We start from the raw sequence: 20546 nt of genomic DNA, 5'->3' as shown, positions 1-20546 counted from the left end.
AGATCAACCATGAACGCATCCTGGAATCATTCCAGGTTTATTCCAAATTAGCAAACTATTGATAAATTCTTTCAAAAAAGTGTATTCAATATCAAACTTTAATCTGCAGCCACAATGAAGATATAGAAAACAAAAGGTCCCCAAGCTCAAGAGATATTCCCGTCTATACATGGTTAACGTGCAATCTTTCAGCCTTGAATTGTCATTTAACCGTTTCACATTTAAACAGAGTTTAGTGGATCTGAGAAAATAATATTTCAAACGTTATTTATTCTAGTTTGAATATTGAAATCCATGCTGAAGAAACTCCGAAAGCTAATTGCACAAAACCAATAAGTTCGAAATTTCGATGGAATGTTAAAGGGTTAAAGCCTATTTGATGTTGAAGTCTTGCTTCAGGATATATAATCGCAATATTCTTGCGATCAGCCTTGAGCAACTCTCATAGCATCAGAAAGATTGGATTTCATTAATCTATGGGCGAAGATAAACAAAATATCATCAAATAGGCCTTTTGTCATGTTGTGTTTCGCGTAATGTAACTTTGATTATAAGCAAAAAAATGCATGTTTTCTCAACCAGTAGAAAAATCTGTAAGGTTTTTTTTAGTAAACTTGATACAAACTGCCCTTCAAACATCCTCTTATATTACCATCATTCCTTTTTCCAATGATGTCTTTCCACACGTTTTTCCAATTTCAAGATGTCCTGCCAATCTATTAAAAGTTTCAAAGATTTTTTCTAGTTCGTTACATGGCCAATCTTATTCATATTTGAGCTCTACTAACTCGTTACTTAATTTCGAATTGATCTCTTGAAGATTCAATCATGTTCATAAGAACTTCTTTCTATTCTTTTTTCCCAACTTTTTTGTTGTCCCTTCGACTCTCTCCATGATTTATTTTTATCTCAAGCTGTCCCTTCAACTCGCTTGATTATTCATTCGATGGGTATGGCTTTCCTCTTAAAGCATCATTCATTTGCAATAAATTTCATCATATTCAAGCAGTCCTTTCGACTCGCTGTGCTGTCTATTTTCATCTTAAGTTGTTTAAATTACTAAGTTGTCCTCTCATCACGCTATTAAATTCCAAGCTTGAAATTTGTATCATTATATTCAAGCAGTCCTCTTGACTCGCATGATTTTCATTCTTATCACAAGCTGTCCTCTCAACACGCTTGATTTCAATTTGATAAGATTCTTAAGCTGTCCTCTCAACACGCTTAATCATTTATTTTTTTCAAGATACAAAGCTGTCCTCTGAAAGCTCTTGAACAAATGACACTTCCTAAGCCAACTTTCTTAAATTAGATGAGGTTTCAGATGAATCTGTATCATTTCTTATTTTTCTCAATCGGCAAACCCGAATTTGAATTATCCGTAGCACACGTTTTCACTTATTTTGAACAAAATTCCCAGCAAAACCATCGTCCAGAGCTGCTTCTTGGTTTAACGGAGTTTTCTTCACAATGAATAATTGAGTTAAATATTTTTTCAACACTTTTCAACACTTCAACACAACATTTGACAACTCGAAAATATTTTTTATGCAGAGTTATGTAACTCAGTTAGTTTAAATTTTAGTTTTAATGTATCGGATCATTTCCATTCTTATTGAAGAAGAGTGTATGATCTTTTGAAATTTTATCCAAAGGGGAAATTTTAAGAAACTTCAGATGATCTAAGTATATTCTCTAATAAAATGTCTAGATTAAATCGTTCACCAGAAGATCCTTTTTTAAAGAACTGCAAGTTTTTCGCAGAACATTTTCGCTTTGAAAGTCTTTAAATCTATAACTTTTTTTTCATTTGCAAAAATTTATTATTAGAAACTGTTAAACTTTAATTCAATTATATTATGAAAGTATTTTTTAAATTTTAATATCCTATTAATTAAAATCGTTTTTTTAATATGAAGAATTGATTTTCATATGTAGGCACGTTTCAAATTTTGTTCCTCAAATTTCAAAGCTCAATGAATCTAGTACATTTCAACCATCACTTTTTCACTGGAAGGAAAACATAACAAAATTGAACACCATAGCAACTTATTCCTAAGCTTGGTAGATAATAAAATTTTCTATATATTTTTCTACGTGTCATTAGAACACGTGGAGTAATTTTTGAATGCTAGCGCCATCACAACCAGTGTATTAATCACTTACTAAGCAGTTATGTCACGAACCTTTGGTTGATGGAAATGTGGTGCAGAGTTATATCAGCTTATCAGTGGTGAAATTGTTACTATAGGTATAATGCTCGATTTTGGGCTGAGATCTGAATACAGATGTCTGGATGCCTTCAATTATCGCAGAACTTTAGAAACATGCCAATATAGTGATTGGTAATTTTTAACAGTTCAATTTTAAACTAGAACTCTCAGCTGATTGGGAATTAAAAATTAAATTCCGCGTACAACTTGAATTAAGTTGATTTTTTAAAGAATTCAATCAAATAAAGTCTGCTTCATTTAATATTGGAACAAATTCTTTTGCTCATTGTGGCGCTCCTAGTGGACGGATTTGGAAACTTTTTTCACCCACGTGTCGGGAAATTCATTACCTTTCACCATGTATTTATGTCATAGCACCAAACGATAGCATTTTGTAAACAACCGCCATGGAAGCCGAACGGAGAAATCAAATTGTGCACAGTTTTCTTACGAGTACGAGTACGAGAATTTCTTCGAAACAGCAATGGATAATTTTTTAAATTTTTTTTTATGAAAGAGTAAAGAAAATGCTACATTTGTTTGAAAAACAAATTATGAATTCGTTAATAAATGACTGAACTACACGCAAATGTTTGTGTTCCAATATTAAATGAAGCAGACTTTACATCCGTCGAACTTGGTCAGCACTTGGTCGTACAGCTTTCGAGCACGGATTCTGGCCACATTGTTCTGCTTCAGCGTCCGATTTGGCTGTTTGCTGGCTCGGAATGACCTTATTCCTTCCCGGAGACGAATTCGTCGCACCGTACTGTGAGCGGCCTGGAACTTATTGGCCAAATCGCGGTCTGAAAGATTGGGATTCCTCTTGACGGCCTTGATGACTTTCCCACGCAGTTTCCGGTCGACAATTCCACTCCGACGCTTCGAATGCGGCTTCCGAGCCGTCGTCAATGTTTCCTTGTACTGCTTGATAACACGCCATACGATATTTCTGGGCATTTTAAGCTGTTTAGCTAGCTTCGATGCCGACAACAATGGATTTTCAAGAAAACTGTGCACAATTTGATCTCTCCGTTCGGCTTCCATGGCGGTTGTTTACAAAATGCTATCGTTTGGTGCTATGACATAAATACATGGTGAAAGGTAATGAATTTCCCGACACGTGGGTGAAAAAAGTTTCCAAATCCGTCCACTAGGAGCGCCACAATGAGCAAAAGAATTTGTTCCAATATTAAATGAAGCAGACTTTAGATATTCTCCCTTTATGGCTAGCTTAACAAAGAAACGTAAAAATAAAATTGTCAGAAATTCCGCATGCATCTTCATCTCTGCATCCGTCTACCTGTCCATCTTCGAAATATATTTACCTATCATCGGCAAGAGACGTTGGTGATTAAAATAAATATCTCGCCTCATCAACCAATCGCTCGGTCACATACTGATGGCGTCCAATTAAGGTGTCGGTCGATGACGCTCATAATACTTAAACTGGCACACGAGATAGGAAAGCAATTAATTCGCATACGAACGTGATCGCACTACCGAATCGATGAATTTGATTCCGAAGACGTTAGGTTTATTCTCAAAATGTGTCATCTTTGTTTGTCTCGTTTCAGCGCTAATTTTGACCCGTTTCATCGGTAAATAAATCCACCATGCGACTCCTTCAACGGCAATAATACAGAGAGCTGAAGAACGTTCATCACCATATCAGGAGTAGGTAGTGTTGTTGTTGATGTTGAGGTGCGCTCGAGTAGAGTGGCCTGGGAGCCCCACAACACACTGAGCGAAGGCTGCCTTCAGGAGGATCCTTAACTATTGCCTTGGTGATATTTAGTGGTGGTCGTTCGTTTCCATCGCTTACCGGATGTTGGATTGATAGAGGAAAAACACACAGTCGAGTCGGTCACACAGTTTACTACCTCCCTACTAGTTATTCGAGTTAGTGTGGTGCTGTTTGGGAACATCGAAAGTGGGGTGGGGTGGGGTGATTGTTTGGGAAGGCGTGATAATGTACATAGAATATGATCAGCAGAATCGAGAAACAGTTTACATTGGGGCCCCGGTCGGTGCGGGGTGCTCAGAATAAACAACACCACGAACTGAGGTGTTCATCCGAGTGAACATGCATGCGCGCGCTGGGCCACCCACCGAAACGGGTGACGTGTGGATGGAAAGCTTTCCCAGTGAATGAGAGTCTGTGGGTGAGACTAGTGCTCTTGATAGAAAACGCAAGCCGACGATGATGGCGATGATGATGATAGGATTCGTTTGCTTGGCCACTGGATTTTCCCAGCCGTGCCGATTAGTACTCAATGAACAGCTAGCCTGACCGAACGCGCGGCCTTGTCTCTAGATCGGAGAACGTTTCGGAACGGATTCGATGTGTTGTGTATCTATATATCAGGGCAGTGTGCAGAATCTCAGTGTAGCTAGCTGCCTGGCAAAGGAATTCACTTCTACGGCTCCTCTCTGCAGAAAAGTGTGTTTGTTGGGTTGGTTGTTTGGTGTTATATATTACCCGAAGAAGACGTCGACGACGGCGAAACACGGGGGTGCTATATTTGAGGACTTGGACAGATGACACTTCTCGGCTCGGCGGAAGTGTGGACCGATTCCAAGAACCTGTAGGGTAGTTTTATGCGCTGCTGACGATCAGACGACAGGACGACCGAGTGGAGTAACCAGTAATGGAACGGAGTCGTCGTCGTTGCCGTGGCCAAACAACGCAGAGAACGCGCGGAGGGAAAATTAAGTTTGGAAAAATCAATTTCGGTGCCTTCGCGCGCCGCGCCACTCGAGCATAAAGTATCGATGAGAAAAGGAAAAGGGTTTTTCCTTTTTGGGTGAACGGAATCGTTGTTTATCTCACGTACGGGTTGTTGAGATTTTTTTTTGGTTATGTTTCGCTGTGTTGCGATGTCGATTTTCTGACATAAGTCAGAGGTCCCGTTTTTTTTTGCCTTGGTGCTTGCTGCTTATCATTCGATTGGAGTGCCAGAGCCTGGATAGTTTCTGTGCTGGAGATCGTAAGAGGATGTTGTTCAGTGCCACTTCGAGAATATTGTGTAATGAATAGAAGATATTATTTGGGCAGACCGAAGTCAAGTGGCGAACAAGATCCTTACGCACTGGACGAGTATTATCGGTTGAAGTAGGCTTAGGCAAACGAGCTCCATAGCATCGGAAATCGAACATCAGCAGAAAACGGCATCCTTGGATAAAAGTTGCTCGACTACACAAACTGGGTAGGCGATGAAGGAACACACTAGGTGAATTCGATTCATCGCTTTCCCAGGACAGCCTACTTAGTTCCAGGCAGCCAGGCACTACACATCTACCTGTATAAGTAGAATTATATGTATGTATCATTTCCCGGAGTGAATCCATCGGTGGGAACCAAAATCTGGGCCGGAGTGTGAATGAGATTTTCATTCATGATTTCCTGCTCGTGACTGGATTCAGCTTCAGCAGCTTTCGAATCGTCGCTGCTGTCGATAACAATCGGATACATACGGTACCGGTTTTTCGCACGATTTCCCAATATTTCATCGATCTTTTCTAGCAACCGGAAGTCGGAAAAGGTCCCCCATTACTTTCCCGGAGAAAATTGTTTTCCAGTTTTTAGAAGAAAATTTACCCTTTTTCAGGTATTTCCCAACCAAGTTAACCTAGCAAGTGTTGTTTCCTAGCCATAATGTATGTATAATGTTGTATACACGTGAGAGAACAACATCGAGTGTGAGCATATTTATGTGAACCGCACGTTTCGTGTCGAAACCGAAGAAGAGCACAACCTGGAGGATAACAATTCGCGAGTTGAAGCAAGTTGGAGCGCAATCGACGAAACCTATACTCGTTACCTATACATATTCACACAGCTCTAGCTATATTTATTTTCCCTTTAAAAAAAAGCTGTTTGTGAAATCGCGTGAGTGGGCATTGAGTGATCATCATCGGTGGAACTCCCGTGATTCGTGACACAGCCAGCGACGCGATGTGTGAGAAATAGTGTGCTGAAGTGTTATTTTTCAATTAGAGTACAGCGTCTTGGGCTTGGGCTTGTTGAGTTTTTTGCTGAATTCCCCCGGGGAGTCTCGAAGTTAAGTGTGTGTAGCCGGAAATCATCGAGTGACCTCGATGAGCTTTGATTAGTGTTTCTAGCCCCACCACCGTACAAAAGCACCGGGATTGAAAAATGGTACGATAACGACAGCAGACGTCGAAGAAAAGGATATCGAAGCATGAATGATTTCCCCGAGCAGCGAGCAGCTTTGTCACACAAAAGAATGCCGGCTAAGCGAGTTAGCGTTGTTGATTGAAGTGGCGAGCAGCTGAAACGGCGCCGGAGTGTGGAAGGGAAATTAATCGATTATTGGTGTTTGAAGCAAACATAAACGCACCGACAACAGGGAGGCAGAAACCGAAACAAACAAACAAAACTTAGTCAAGAGTTATGGGTTGTGAACTAACAAAATTAGCCAGCAGCAATGGGGGTAGTTCGAAAGGAGGCAACAATGTCCCTAGTCTGGACGCCTGCGGACCTCCCCCAACGGACAGTCGGCTGCCGCTCACTGCCAAGCAGAAATACACCATGGTTGCCTCATGGAAGGGCATCAGTCGAGCGATGGAAACCACCGGGATTCACATGTTCATCAAGTGAGTATTGATGGTGGGTTCATCCCCCCATTCTCCCCCATTTTGTTCCAAAACTCCAATCCGCAACCAGAAAAACACGAACCATTAATCTGGGAGGAAAAATCTTAACTGTTGATCACGTAACACACGCACTCCCACACCAGTCGCTGTGCCTATTCAGTAGACCAGGGGTCGGCAACTTTTTCGGCCAAAGGAGCCAAAAATTCAAATTATTAAAATTTCAGAGATTTAAAGAGCCGCACTCCAGAATGTTTGATTTTATCCGGATTGGCCCAGATTAAAAAAAAAACATTGGGAAAATCCGGGTCTGGTCCGGTTAGCCGAATTTTGCCCAGATTCATTCACAATAATAGCAAAATCTCAACCAAAACCTCTATGTGGTTAACATTATTTATGATTTTTGCGATCCAAATGAACTTGCAGCAATTTTTGAAAATTGTGAAATTAGATTTGACTTTATACTCTATTCATTAAAAAATATTGAAAAATAAGTTTAAATTTTACCTGTTAAAGATTCAGATAATACTGTTGTGAAGCTGAATGCTATTGGAAAGTTCACTGACCTTGTGGTATTGCCGTTTACACCTGTTTCCCCGCTTCTGCGGGCCACTATTTCGATCCCTAGCATCCCTCGTTTGGAGCGTGATGGAGGAAAAATTTTTCGTCGCTTGATAGCAAAGCAGAACAAAAACTTGGATATTACTTCGTGGAAAATAGTGAGCATCAAATTATTGCTAAATGGTAAATACTCTGTAATTTTTTGCTTATATGGGGATTTGATTTCCCAAATTGAAGTCAAAAATTTTTTTTTCTTTTCTACTCTTTGTCACAAATTTCTACAAAAAATCACGCTAAATTTTTTTTGTAATATCAAAAAGATGTAATACTATTTTTTCTCGGAAACTGATAACATAATCATCTTTATTCTCGTCAAGTCTTATAATCAAGTAAGGTTACAGTAGTGATTGATATGTCGGATTATCCATCCGTTATATTGGCAACACTGATTTCCTAACTGTTCACATGGCATCTTTTCCAGTGAACACTACAAATTCACTTTTCTTTGATTCTTAGAACAATAGCGAATTGACGTTCTCTCTCACTTGCGCCTCTCTTACATTTGCCACGCGGTTCGTCAGTCTACATTAATCGCTGCGGAGTGAACATCTTCGGGTCGTCGCGAGTGAATTTCAACACCTTCCCTCAATTCGCACGTTCAGTAACTCAAACAGCTTGCGATGCTGTGCCTTGAGAAGCCCCTTGGTGAATGCATCGGCCGGTTGGTCCTCCGAACGGATGTGTTTGATGTGGACCTTCCGAAGCTTAACCAGCTCTCAAATGTACATATATTTCAGGTCCAAATGCTTCATCCGTTGATGACTCCTAGGTTCTTCTGTGAATTGAATACAAGGGATGTTGTCATCCGTAATAAGAAAAGAGTCGGTGTTAACCACACCTAGCTCGCCAAGGAGGTGTGCGCTCCTTCCTTGGTTGCCATACATAGTGAAACGAGTTCAGCTTCTGTAGATGACAGACTGACCGTCTGTTAACGTTTCGTTGACCACGAAACCAGATTACCAAATACCTTGAATGCATGACCAGAAATAGACTTTCTGTCATCGATATCGTTTGCAAAGTCGGCATCGGCATATCCCAGTAAAACAGGGTTCTCTACCCCCTTAGTGTAGACCAGCTTTGTCTCCATCGTACCACGCAGATATCGTTGAATCCGCTTTAGTCCCGACCAATGCGCATCGGAAAGCTTCGTTTGAAACTTGCTGAGTGCGCTGACCGCGGCACAAATGTCCGGCCTCGTCGAAAGAGCCAGATACTGCAAATATCCTAGCAGTTCCTTGAATGGATGATTGGTTGTTTCACCATCCTTCGTCTTCGTCAACTGCACATTCGGATCCATTGGTGTACCTATGGGATTACTATCAAACATGCCAAAACGTTTAAATATTCTCTCGGTGTAAACCACCTGAGAAATTTCAATGGTTTGTTTTAGATAATCTCTTGAAAAATCCATTCCCAAGAAATGTTTAACTTCTTTGAGATCTTTCATTTGGAATAATCTTCCAAGTTCAATCTTAATCCAGACCAGGTTAGCCACCTTTTTGCCAACGATAAGAATATCGTTAGCTCTCTAGCCCGAGACTAATATACGCAACAGTCAACCACGATGACTTCGGGCTCGTCTTCAACATTCTCGTTACCCACGAGATGCTCATCTTCGTTACCCACGAAGTTCTCAGACCCTTCTGAACTGTTTGCTTCGATTTGGTTCGGATTCTATCGCTGGCGTATTTATGCTTGCTGGTTGCGAAATTGTAGAATGAAGTAGATCATTTCGACGATCTGGCAATTCTTGCTCATCAAAGACTACGCTACGGTGCATCTCTACAGTACGTGAGGACTTGTTGTATAACCTGTAGCCGTTGTTTGCGTAGCCCGCAAAGATTAGTTTCTTCGTCTTGGATCCAATTTCTGCCTCTTCTCTTTAGGTACTAGAGCATATGCATTGCAGCCAAAAATGCGAAGTTTGCTCAAGTCGGGCCACACCACATTTCGAATCGCGTCTTGTTATCCACAAGAGCTCGTGTGGACGATCGATTTGTGAGAGCATTGTTCGCATTCGTAGAGCATTGCTCGTACTTTCTCCATCAACGTTCTGCTGAGGAGTATACGGTACTGTTAGAACCAATTGGACGCCTTTTGCCTTGCAAAATTCTTGAAAATCTCGTCCAATGTACTCACGGCCATTATTGCATCTAAGTTTAGCCAACTTTTGATTAAAATGCGCCGTTGCCATCGCTTCAAACTCCTTACACTTCTCAAAAACCTCGTTCTTGTGTTTCATTAGGTAGATTACTGTAAAATGTGAGTAGTCATCCGTGAATGTCAGGAAATATCGATGACAATCCAACGTGGTTTCTTCCATGTATCCGCGAACGTCAGAGTGCACTAATTCAAGTGGCCTACTTGGACTTGGTATTTGCAGACTCTTGAACCTTTTGCTTGACTGTTTTCCAGCTAAACAGCTTTCGCAAACTTCGTTTTTGTTGGAAGTCTCGATGCAAAAATCTACTCCCTCTACCATCTTGTGTCATAAGTGTGGTTATTTTCTTTGGTGCATAACAATGATTTTAATTTGAAATAAAAAGGGTAGATACTCTAGATTTCGACAGGAGCTAGTTTTCGACAAATTTTTAATGAAAGGCTTATCTTTCTATTTGGTGCCTTAAGCTATGTTCATATTTTTATATTTTTGTTCTCCCAGTTTAGTATACGTTGAATATAAAAATTCTTATAAATATGTTGTTTAATAGTAGTAAATCAATAATTAAAAGTAACATTCTAAATCACCTGTGAAATTCAATGCTATCGACCAAATAAGAATGATTTTGAACCATGAAAAAACTTCCCTTTTATTCGATTGAAAGCAACATAAAAGGAATCAATGGATAGATAAGGTTCTGAAATCAATTTTTTTTTTGGGTAATTTATTTCATATTTTTGCTAACATTTAAAAAAATTTAATTGTTTTTTGAGCTGTCGAAAACTAGAGCTGAAAATTCACGTAATAATCTAATTTTCGATACCCATCTTCCTTAGTATGTTTATACTGTTTCCATGGCGTAAAAAACGCCGTGAAGTAGACAAGCAATCCGATATGCAAAATTTCCTATTCCTGTGCTAACAAAGGAGGAGAAAATGTTCTAGTCGAAAACTAAAACTTTTTGCGTCGAAAACTAGATCATCGAAAGGTTTAATTAATAAAAACTTTTTCTTTAAACTTTCGATCAATAAAAAAGGTAGAGAATGAAGAAAAAAGTCTGACTATAGAACCAATCATATTTGAGATGAAAAACTTAAGTAAATTAATATATTGACATGGTTTTTCTGACAAAACAAGCAAAAACTGTCGAAATCTAGGTATTTTACCCTAATTATTATGTTTTGTTAATATTATCTCTTTTTTTGCATTTACTATCTCGATCTTGAGAAATGTGTAAGAATAATTTCAGGTTCTGTCATTTAGTACTATTCAACATAAACATCATCACGAAGAGTTAATATTTAATTTGACTTTATTTTATTTTATCAATGACATTCTAAAATTTATATTTTATCGCTCAATTATGAAGTTCTAAGGTCTTAGGTAAATGATGAATTCTTAACATAAAAATGGCCAGGCACAATTTTCCCGTTTGTTTGGATAACGTGCCGCTTATGAGCCAACTTCTATCTGATACCTAATACCTTGCAAATCTGTGCTCATCTTACCAACTACGCCATTGTTGCGATTTTATAATTCTTATGAATCTCAATTAAAAGATTCACTAAGACACGTCTGTAGCTCTCAAGAATATATCAATGACTGACTTTGTTTATTTGTTTCGCTTTGTGTTGCCAGAATAACAAACGTTGCCATAGAAATTTATTTTATTTTATTTATCTTCAGTGTTGTCAAAAACAACTATTATTTTATTTTATTTTTATTACATTTGAGTCATTTTCTGCATGTTTTTCATCTCATCTCTACAATTTGAAGATTTTCTCAAAACCAAACTGTTAATTATTCGCAGCCCATTGAGTAAGTAAATTTTAACATTCCAAAACCATGTTAAACAATAAGCTTACTATGCGAAAATGTTTAAAGTTTTCTAAGTACAATGTGCTCTGTTCAACATCTTTCATTTTATTATGATTTTGTGTTTTTCAAATTTGCGAATGTTGAATACATCCTCTTCAATAGGAAATTTGTTAATCGCCGCGCTTTAATGTAACTTTAATTAATCGACGTTTTTCGGCAGATTTTAGAATCAAAAACGTTTTTACCAGTCTGGAACAATAAGTTAAATACGTTTTTGATTCTAAAATCCACAGAAAAGTCGATAAATTAAAGTTACATCCTCTTTTATAAAGTTGAATGGAACAATGTTTATTTCCATTTTTACATTTAATTTTTTTTTTAAATCATTGAATCGGGAAAAAATTATTTTTTAAATTTTTGTCGACATGAATAACCTTTACCCTTAAGTGTTGAACTGAATTTAAAAAAAAAACTGGTTTCAGACATAACATAATTTTAGTTAAAGTTGTTTTGAAACATTACTAGACATTCAAGAGTTTAATACAGTCAAAAATTTTGATGAACAGCATGAAATATAAATTACTAGGCTTCAATTCCAACTTGATAACTTTGCTATTTCAACCATTTGGATTGCTCGAATAGCTATTGCAATCGTTATTATTCTGGAACTATGAAAAACCGTGTTTTGGTCATATGATTCCAATAAAATTATTTTTTGCGCAGTTAGCTAAAGAGTCGCACCTTCACATCCGAAGAGCCCCATGCAACCCACGAGCCGCAGGTTGCCGACCACTCAGCTAGACAATTCTCGTTGGGATGTGAAAGTCCTATACCTATTAGTCTGTATTACGGTGAGATGGATGCGCCAGCCCACTTTTTCCCATTCTTATGTACACCTAAATACCAACCCAGAGTCGTTTCATTTGTTGCCTGGCTGAATATCCTGTTTTATTATCACTTTTCTCGGTGCCCAGGAGAGTTGTGGTTGGCAAGTAAAACGAATCTATCCATCCCATCTAGCTAGGTATTTATTCAGCTAGTCTCAGATTTAGCCGGTGTCAGTGTGGTCAAGTTTATCTGATTGTAGTGTATTGTGTAGATACAGGGCTGCTTCGGCAACAGAACTTTTCGTACAACTTGTGTTTTTTTCTGAATGAATTTGCAGGGTTTCATATACATATAAGATTTATGTGTCATGATAAACGCTCCAAGTTACTTCTCTAGTTTAGTTTAACGGATTCGGTTACAACATTTGGATTTACTTAACCATAAAATTGTAATCTGACATCAGTTATCAGTTCCAACCGCTTTCAATAGTTCGTTTTGGTGTCATAGCCTTTATGGCGAACATGTTTGTTGGACTGTTAAAAGTTGCCATACAAATTTTGGGCTCATTTGGTCAGATTGTGGTCACAAGACCAGTTTTTTGTAAATCATCAATTTTTATAAACAAAAACCTTTTAAAGTTCCTTCCTCACATCATATTGTCATTTTGAGACACTAAATTATGCCGAAAATTAAGTCACCAACCAAATACAACGGAAAATGGCGATCAATCAAGGACAGCTTCCGGAAGGAGAAAGTAAATCCTCTTGTTCTCAACCAACAGTTGATTTCAGAACGGATGTTTGCCATCCTTCTGCTGTCGTCGAGATGAATCCGATGTGGCTTAATCTCACTAAGCTTACCTACTATTTTACCATTGACCGTGTGCAGTGAATCTGTGGACCATATGGTTGATGGTATCATGTTTCGCCTGTTGATTAATTTGAGTTAAGATTATTTGATGATTTCTTTGAACAACGAACATTTTAAAGTACATTGACAAATGGAGATTAAAATATAATTCTTTAGCTTTTGTATGACATACACGTTTAGTCGAACGCTTAGACAAACTGTCCCTTGTCTCGTTCTCTCCTTATTCTCCAACAATGTATTAGAACTTCTAAATTGAATAAAAACACTTTTTTTAATTGAGATGGTCTTATATTAAATTGAACTTGAGGAAGAATGACCTTAATGGGTTAAATTCCTATAAAAAGAAAAAAAACTTAATTAAACTTATTAAGCAAAAAATAAGCAATTTTAATATTAATTTAAAGTATACGGAATTGGTATACGGAACACGAGCTTTAACCCATTCTTCGGTTTTAAAGAACAGCGTTGTATCAGCTTATGGATCAGTTACCATAGATCCAGCCGTTAGGAAATAAACATGAAAGTTTTTTTTAGTAGTCTTGATTTTTTTTTATATATTTTATACTTAGATACATAAACTAATCTAAGTTTTTATATGGAGTGGGTAGTTTGCGTAGTTTTAAATATTCGGAGGACGTCGGATGGCCTCAAAGGTAAATCACATGACATCACTTACTTATCACTTATCGTACTTCCATAGCCAGAACTTATGTCTGATTCCAAAGAATAATAGAAGAGTTTTATTATTCTTCTTGTCTTTGTTCATGTTTTCCGTTATTTTAACATAAAAATATTAAAATAACTGAAATGGGCAATGTCGTTGGTAGCATGCTAAGAAAAATGCTCTTTAATGAAGAAACTTTACGTTATGTGAAGTAACTTCACGAATCACTAGGACCATTCTTCAGAGGCTGGAAATGATTTATTTGGTACACAGAAATCACAAAACCTGAACAGAAGTATTTTAAAGAATTTGATGAAATAAATAAAAGGATTTAAAGATTCTAAGCTAAGGTTTACTTTTTCTAAGTTGAACTGTTTTGTATTTCAGTGCACAATCATTTCTGGTCATCGACCAAGGATAAAGCGTCTTTACTCTCTCTTGAAAATGAAAAAGAGAATCGAAAAATATTAGTAGATCATAAAACCTGTCGAGGTCTGTTTAGAACTCGAAAGTTTTTATAAAAAAAAATAACTTTTATAATAGAATTGTACTGCTACCTGAAGTGTGGCTTTGACAATGCTTGTAAGAATTTTTATTGAAAGAAAAAATTGTACACAAGTTACGATTTTACTAAAAGAGTATACTTTTAAAAATTGTAAATCTTGATTGATTACGAGTATAACCATTTACTTTCAAAAAGACTCAGTTGCATGAGTAAAAAATATTAAGGATACTTATCTTTGCGCAGCACGTCTCCTTTAAGCGTTGGAATTGAAAACGAAATGCTTATTCCTCTAAATCCAACACAAAGCCTTTCTAGGAAAAACAACGATTTTTCTTAATAACTTTCGAAATGTACCATAATCGATAAAGTTGTTAATTGTTGGGAAATTTTTAGGTTAACTCCCTCCCCCGTGAATTGCCATACGTCCAGCAGCTGTTTTCCCAGATACCACTCGTCACCATTCCTGAATCACCTCCTTTGTCAACAATTCCCCACAAAACTCGACAGAAGTATTCTGTGCAATCACAGAAACCCACCAAACGCAAGGCTTCACCAAGGCAGATAAACACACAACTTTTGGAAGCATTCAAAACAAAAACAACGCGTCGTATCAACGGCACTTACAGAAAGGAAATTTTTCTTCCAATCTTAACGACAATAACTAGACTTAAATATAAAAACACCAAATTTTCCGTAAATAAAAATCACTCACTCAAATTTTCAACAACTTGTTGACGCTTTCACGTTGACGTTTCCAAAATCACACCACGCAAGATTGAAAAAAAAGTCGATTCCCAATTGTGGGTCCGGTCCTAGGACTACAGTTTTGCTTACATTTCAGACGAATTTGTCCAGGGTTGTTCCGGAGGCGTGTCAGAGAGCCCAAGACAACTTTCAGCAACTTCTAATATAAATGCTACGTTTTTCATGCTTTCTCTAGTTAACTTCACTTTGTTTGAAAAGAAAACTCAGAAATAATTATAAATTATCCATTTAAACTCTCTTTTTCGAATGATTTTCCTTAAACGCAACGAAAATTGACACGAGCGAAAAAACACGACAGCACGCCACCAAGGCTTGCTTAGATCTCTCAAAGGTAAATCACATGACATGTTAACAAATAATAACAATACCTTAAAAACACAATAGAAGAAGATGCAGTTTATAATGTAGAACTATGTTCAGGAACGGATCAGGAAAGGATCTGCGGTCCGATCCGTGCAGAAGTAGAACACTCATATCTCGGGTGAAATCCTTGGATGTTCACGAACACTGTAAGGGAACTGACTTAACTCACGGACGCCTGATATAGAAGAGAGCTAATTTTCCGGAATTTTCTTTTCTTTCCTACTTTTCCTTCTCTGTGAATTGACCGCAGCCAGCAGTAAAATGTAGCCTACTGTGGTGCTACCTTGTTGTGAGACTGGACAAGGAACATGAATTTTCTACAGCTAAACATACAAAACAACAAAATCAAAACAAAAATCAAACGATTTGTATACGACCGGTTACAAGTCAGAGGCCGGAATAACCATAGTGATGGTGGTCTAGAGAGACCAAAGCTAGCGTTTGTCAGAAGTCGGAATAATTGTAAAATATTTTAAAGTCATTATACAGTTCACTAAACAAGTTGTAATGTTTCGAGATGTGAGCGGTTATTTATTTCATGAAGAAAGTTCTGATTCTATCGATCCATCCTGAACAAACTGAAACATAAAAAGCTGATATTTCAATGACGAGTAAACTGAAAAGCAAAGCTTAAAAATAGCACCGACCTCTTTTACAAGAAGTGTGTAAAGATATGGATTTAATGGGTGAAATCATAATAAATATAAAAACGATAGAAGATGTAAATGGTTGTGAATAACAAAATCAAACATGCAAAATAATTTTCAAATTTATTTTACGGTATTTTCCACGTAAACTAAGCTTTTGATGCATCATATTGATTCTACGTGTGTCCTGAAGTAACTCCTTTACTTTTACGTAACTCGCGCATGAGTTTCACGTAAACTCTACGTGAATGCATTTTGCGCATTTTTTTCAAGCGCGTGGTTGGAAGGAATTGTCATCAGGACTTGTTTTCTTGTAGGAACATTTCTGAGGCACAATGTGTTTTATGGTTAGTCGGGTAACCTGCAGACATTTTTGCATTCCGAGTTCGGTGCCAGAAGATAAACAAATTAGTTCTATACTGGGCCCTAACAAGGTAAATCTTTTATAATTTAGTAATTATTAATTGTAATTCAAATTTTACAGCATTTCCCGAATCAACACGTGGGCAAGAGCTCCTGGAATTGAGGTTTTTACAGCAATTTAAGTGTAATGGTAGTGTGCAGTGAAAAAGTGATAGTGATTATTCAAAGAAAATGAAAATAAATATAATTACATTCGCTTTATTTTGAACAAAAACTTCAAAGAAATTAGACGCAAATATCATTTCAATACTAAAACCATTAGATGTAGCATCTGTCAACATATTGCATTGAACTCACTAAAAATTCCTGTTAGTTGTAGATGAGCACCAATTCCTATAAGGACGCGTTTACAAGTTTTTTTCATCTACGTGAAAATCAATTGGATAAAAATTAGATAATTTTTCACGTAGCCACTACATGCAGATTATTTTGCGTGTAGGAAATTTAACGATTCTTTCCTTATTCAATAACATTAATGGAAAAAAATTAGTTTTGTTACATAGCATATCAATTATACTTTCTAAACAGCAAATCGAAATTAGGAAAAAAAAACGGTCAAGTAAATCAAGTTGAACTTGGCAGAAATCATCAAATTGAATATTTTAACTCCACAAAATTGATCAGAAGAAAGCAATTTCTGCATGTTTATTTGTCCTCTATAGGCTGAGCCGTCTTAAGAACTAGAGAGCTGAAATTTAGCATGGATGCTCATTAGAGCTAGGATTGATGAAAAATGTTTTAACATTTTCGGATGACCCCTTTTGAAGGGGGTCGTTCATACAAGACAAATATTTTTTCAGCGACATTGGCGTTAATATACAACAGATTTTGATGAAAATTTGCACATGAGTGTTTTAAGATGCGAGTAATCGATTCTAGGTATCAAAGTTAGGAACAGGGATCGGCCAATGGGGTCGTTCATGTCAACTGTTTAATGCGATATTGGCGTTATAATACATCGGATTGAGATGAAAATTTCCACATAGGAGTTTTTAAAGACGAACAATTAATTCCAAGTATTAAATGCGGCTTCAGGGGTCAGCCAAAGGGGTCGTTCGTATCAAATGTTTAATGTTTTTAGCGATATTGACGTTATTATGTATCGAATTCAAATTAAAACTAGTTTACGGTGGTTTTGAGGGACGGGAAATCGACTTCGGGTATCAAATTTAGTGTAAGAGGTCGGCAAGTGGGGTCGTCCATATTTACTTTCCAATATTTATGGGATATTGACGTTATTATACATCGGATTGGGATGAAAATTTGCACACGGGAGTTTTGAGGGACGGGCAATCGATTTCAAGTGTCAATTTGTTCGCCAGGGGTCAACAAAAAGAGTCGTCCATATTAACTGTTCAATGTTTTTGAGATATTGTCATAATTATGCATCAGATTGAGATGAGACTTTGTACAGGGGAATTTCGAGGGACGAGTAATTTATTTCAGGTTTCAAGTTTTGAGTCGGGGCGGCAAAAAGGGTCGTTCATACTAATGTTTTACTGTTTTTGGGATATTGACGTTATTATGCTACGGATTGGTTTGAAAATTCGAACATGGGAGTTTTGAAGGAGGAGCAATTGATTTCAGATATCAAAGATAGTAATAGAGGCCACCGGAAGGGGTTGAAATTTTTTGCCGTTATTATGCAACGATTAAGTCGGAATTTATACACGAGGGTTGGGACGGTCAATGCCTGATTTAAATATTTGTATCAAATGGATCTTAGATGGTTAATTTGTCCTGAAAGATATGAAGAAAACCGGAAAAGGAGATCAGTAGTCCAACTCTCCCCCACTGTCGGGCCTGGACTACTTTCCAATCCATCATGTGAATATAATCCACAACCAAATACTTGAAGACTATAAAGATTTTGCAATCTGACGTAACAAAAATGACTGAAATAGATTGTTATTTGACGAAATGTTATCCCATTTTTTGAAACTACATTACATACATTTTTGATCTTAACTCTTATCGAAACGCAGTCTTGAGATGAAATTTTTTTCATATTTTAAGCTGTAAGAAAACCCGTATTTAAAAGAAATCGGCCAAAAGGGATCAAAGTTATTGATGAAAAACTGGTTTTGCATGTTTCTTCAGAACAAATTGTCTTGTCATACAAACTTCAGGGACAATATACAAATTTGTCATACAAATTTGTCATGGGACAATCAATTTCAACCTGCAGCACATAACATTCCACATGTTTTAAATTTCTCATACAAATTTGGGGCACTCTAGTGTGAGTGTTACAATAAACTCTCAAAGAAAACATGCAAATAACGCCCTCAGCAGCTTTTTTATTCTTGAATGAAAACATATGTGAGTAACTGCATAATGACGCTAATTACTACCTGTAGATTACAAATTTTAAACAATATAATTTTCGAAATTAGTTATCGTGATACATTTTCCTTTCCTCAACCCTCATATTTCCACGGTCTGGAGACGAACATCTTACGCAAGCTCCTTCCATATCGAGTTAGGTTTACTTAAGAAGCTGCTCCCATGCTTGTCATGTTGCTCGTTAAATGTGTTTATAGTTAATCAATTTTCTTTATGACGTACCACCTCAACCCGACCCGACTACTTCTATGAAGAAGGAAGCATAACCCAGCACCACACCTTTCCTGGATACCTGCCCTGCCAGCCAAATCAACAATGCTACCTATACCTAACCTATACAGTTTTCCAAGGAGACGAATCCCTGCCCGCCCAGTGACCCATTAGGGGAGAGGTGGGAGGTGCAGGTGAGAGTATATTCCATTGAAGGTATTTATTCACACAGAAGGACTCAGCGTCTTACTTCAGACGAGAGCTTGGAGGAAAGAAAAGTACCTCTAAGGAAACGCTTCCGAATGTTCGATTTTCCTGTGTGAGTTGTTTGAATTGTGACAGGTGGAAGCAAAGGGGTGTGCCAGGAAGAAGGGGTACCTTCGACGATTTTACTACCGGGGAGTTTCGTGAGTGGTTTCGGCGTTCGTTTCTTCCGATGTGTATTGATTTGATGTAAATTTTGGACCTTGTTTGATGATTTATGGTGGTGAACTTCTGGGCAAATAAGGTACATCGGTCTACGTTCGTTATTCGCATTGCTAGCACTCGTTACAGTGTGTCATTTTTTTCTCTACCTCTCTTGACAAAATTAGTTTGGAAAAATATTGATTTCCATTTCTTTAAAAAAAAATTTAAATTTTTCCGAAGCTCATTCCATTGTATTGTGTAAATAGAATCGTTTTCAAGTCTACCAACCGAGAAAACAAGCTACATTGATGTTCAGGTATCGAAATGGACACCGCCTAGCAGCGCCAATTCTGATAAATGACGCGTTTTGATGGAGCGATCGTTTTCCGGCTGCTTGCGTTTGTGATGTGTCATTATTTCCGTTCTACAGGCTAGCTAGCTACTGTTTAGGTATAGGTACCTACCTACTGCTTGCCGGTGGTGTTTCGAAGAATAATATCGGAGCAATAAATCCTTATCGAGCGCGCCCAGAAAGTGCTGCTGGCTGACCAATCAAAGTCTTCTCGAGAATAAATCGATACTCTTCCGAACGCCGGAGCGCCGGTGATAAATTTCGATGCTCCAAAATTGGTATCGAACTGACGATAATAATGCAACTTTATTTTAAATGCTGATTTCACAATTCCAATTTCAGAGATCCGTTTTCAGAATTCAGGTATGAGAGGATTCCAGAATTCAAACTTTAGAATCAATAATTACAATGTCTAAAATCATCATTTCAGATTTCATATTTCATTGTTTAAAGGCAGTAACCACCGTTGAATTAATTTTTAAATTGTAGTTTTCGGTATATCGTAGAAATTTTATTCTCGGATGAAAATCTTAGAGCTGAATTTTTCTCCTATATCGAAAGATGTACATTAGGGTGGCAATGGATGTATGGGAAAAATTTCATGATCGAATTTTGAAAGCCGACCATACACATTTTGTAGATTGCCCAAAGAAACTGACCTGTGCAACATTTCATCTCAAATAGACTTTATTTAGGGTTGCCTCAAAGCGCTGAAAGTTTGAGTGTTTTGACCCT

General features: G+C 37.5%; 1 protein-coding gene across 1 annotated transcript; it reads right to left on the bottom strand.

Moving 5' to 3' along the window:
• Positions 1-8379: 8379 nt before the first annotated feature.
• LOC129760625 (uncharacterized) lies at positions 8380-8748 on the bottom strand. The gene has a single exon (XM_055758285.1). The coding sequence runs from the start codon at positions 8746-8748 to the stop codon at positions 8380-8382; it is 369 nt and encodes a 122-aa protein (XP_055614260.1).
• Positions 8749-20546: the final 11798 nt, after the last annotated feature.

This window comes from Uranotaenia lowii, unplaced genomic scaffold, assembly GCF_029784155.1.
Source record: "Uranotaenia lowii strain MFRU-FL unplaced genomic scaffold, ASM2978415v1 HiC_scaffold_685, whole genome shotgun sequence".
NCBI lineage: Eukaryota > Metazoa > Arthropoda > Insecta > Diptera > Culicidae > Uranotaenia > Uranotaenia lowii.
Note: the sequence above shows the minus strand (reverse complement) of the source record. Positions and strands in the feature narration are given on the sequence as shown.

Bases quoted from the DNA above. Each gene is read 5' to 3' on its own strand.
- LOC129760625 (XM_055758285.1), bottom strand. From the start codon at position 8,748: ATGGATCCGAATGTGCAGTTGACGAAGACGAAGGATGGTGAAACAACC.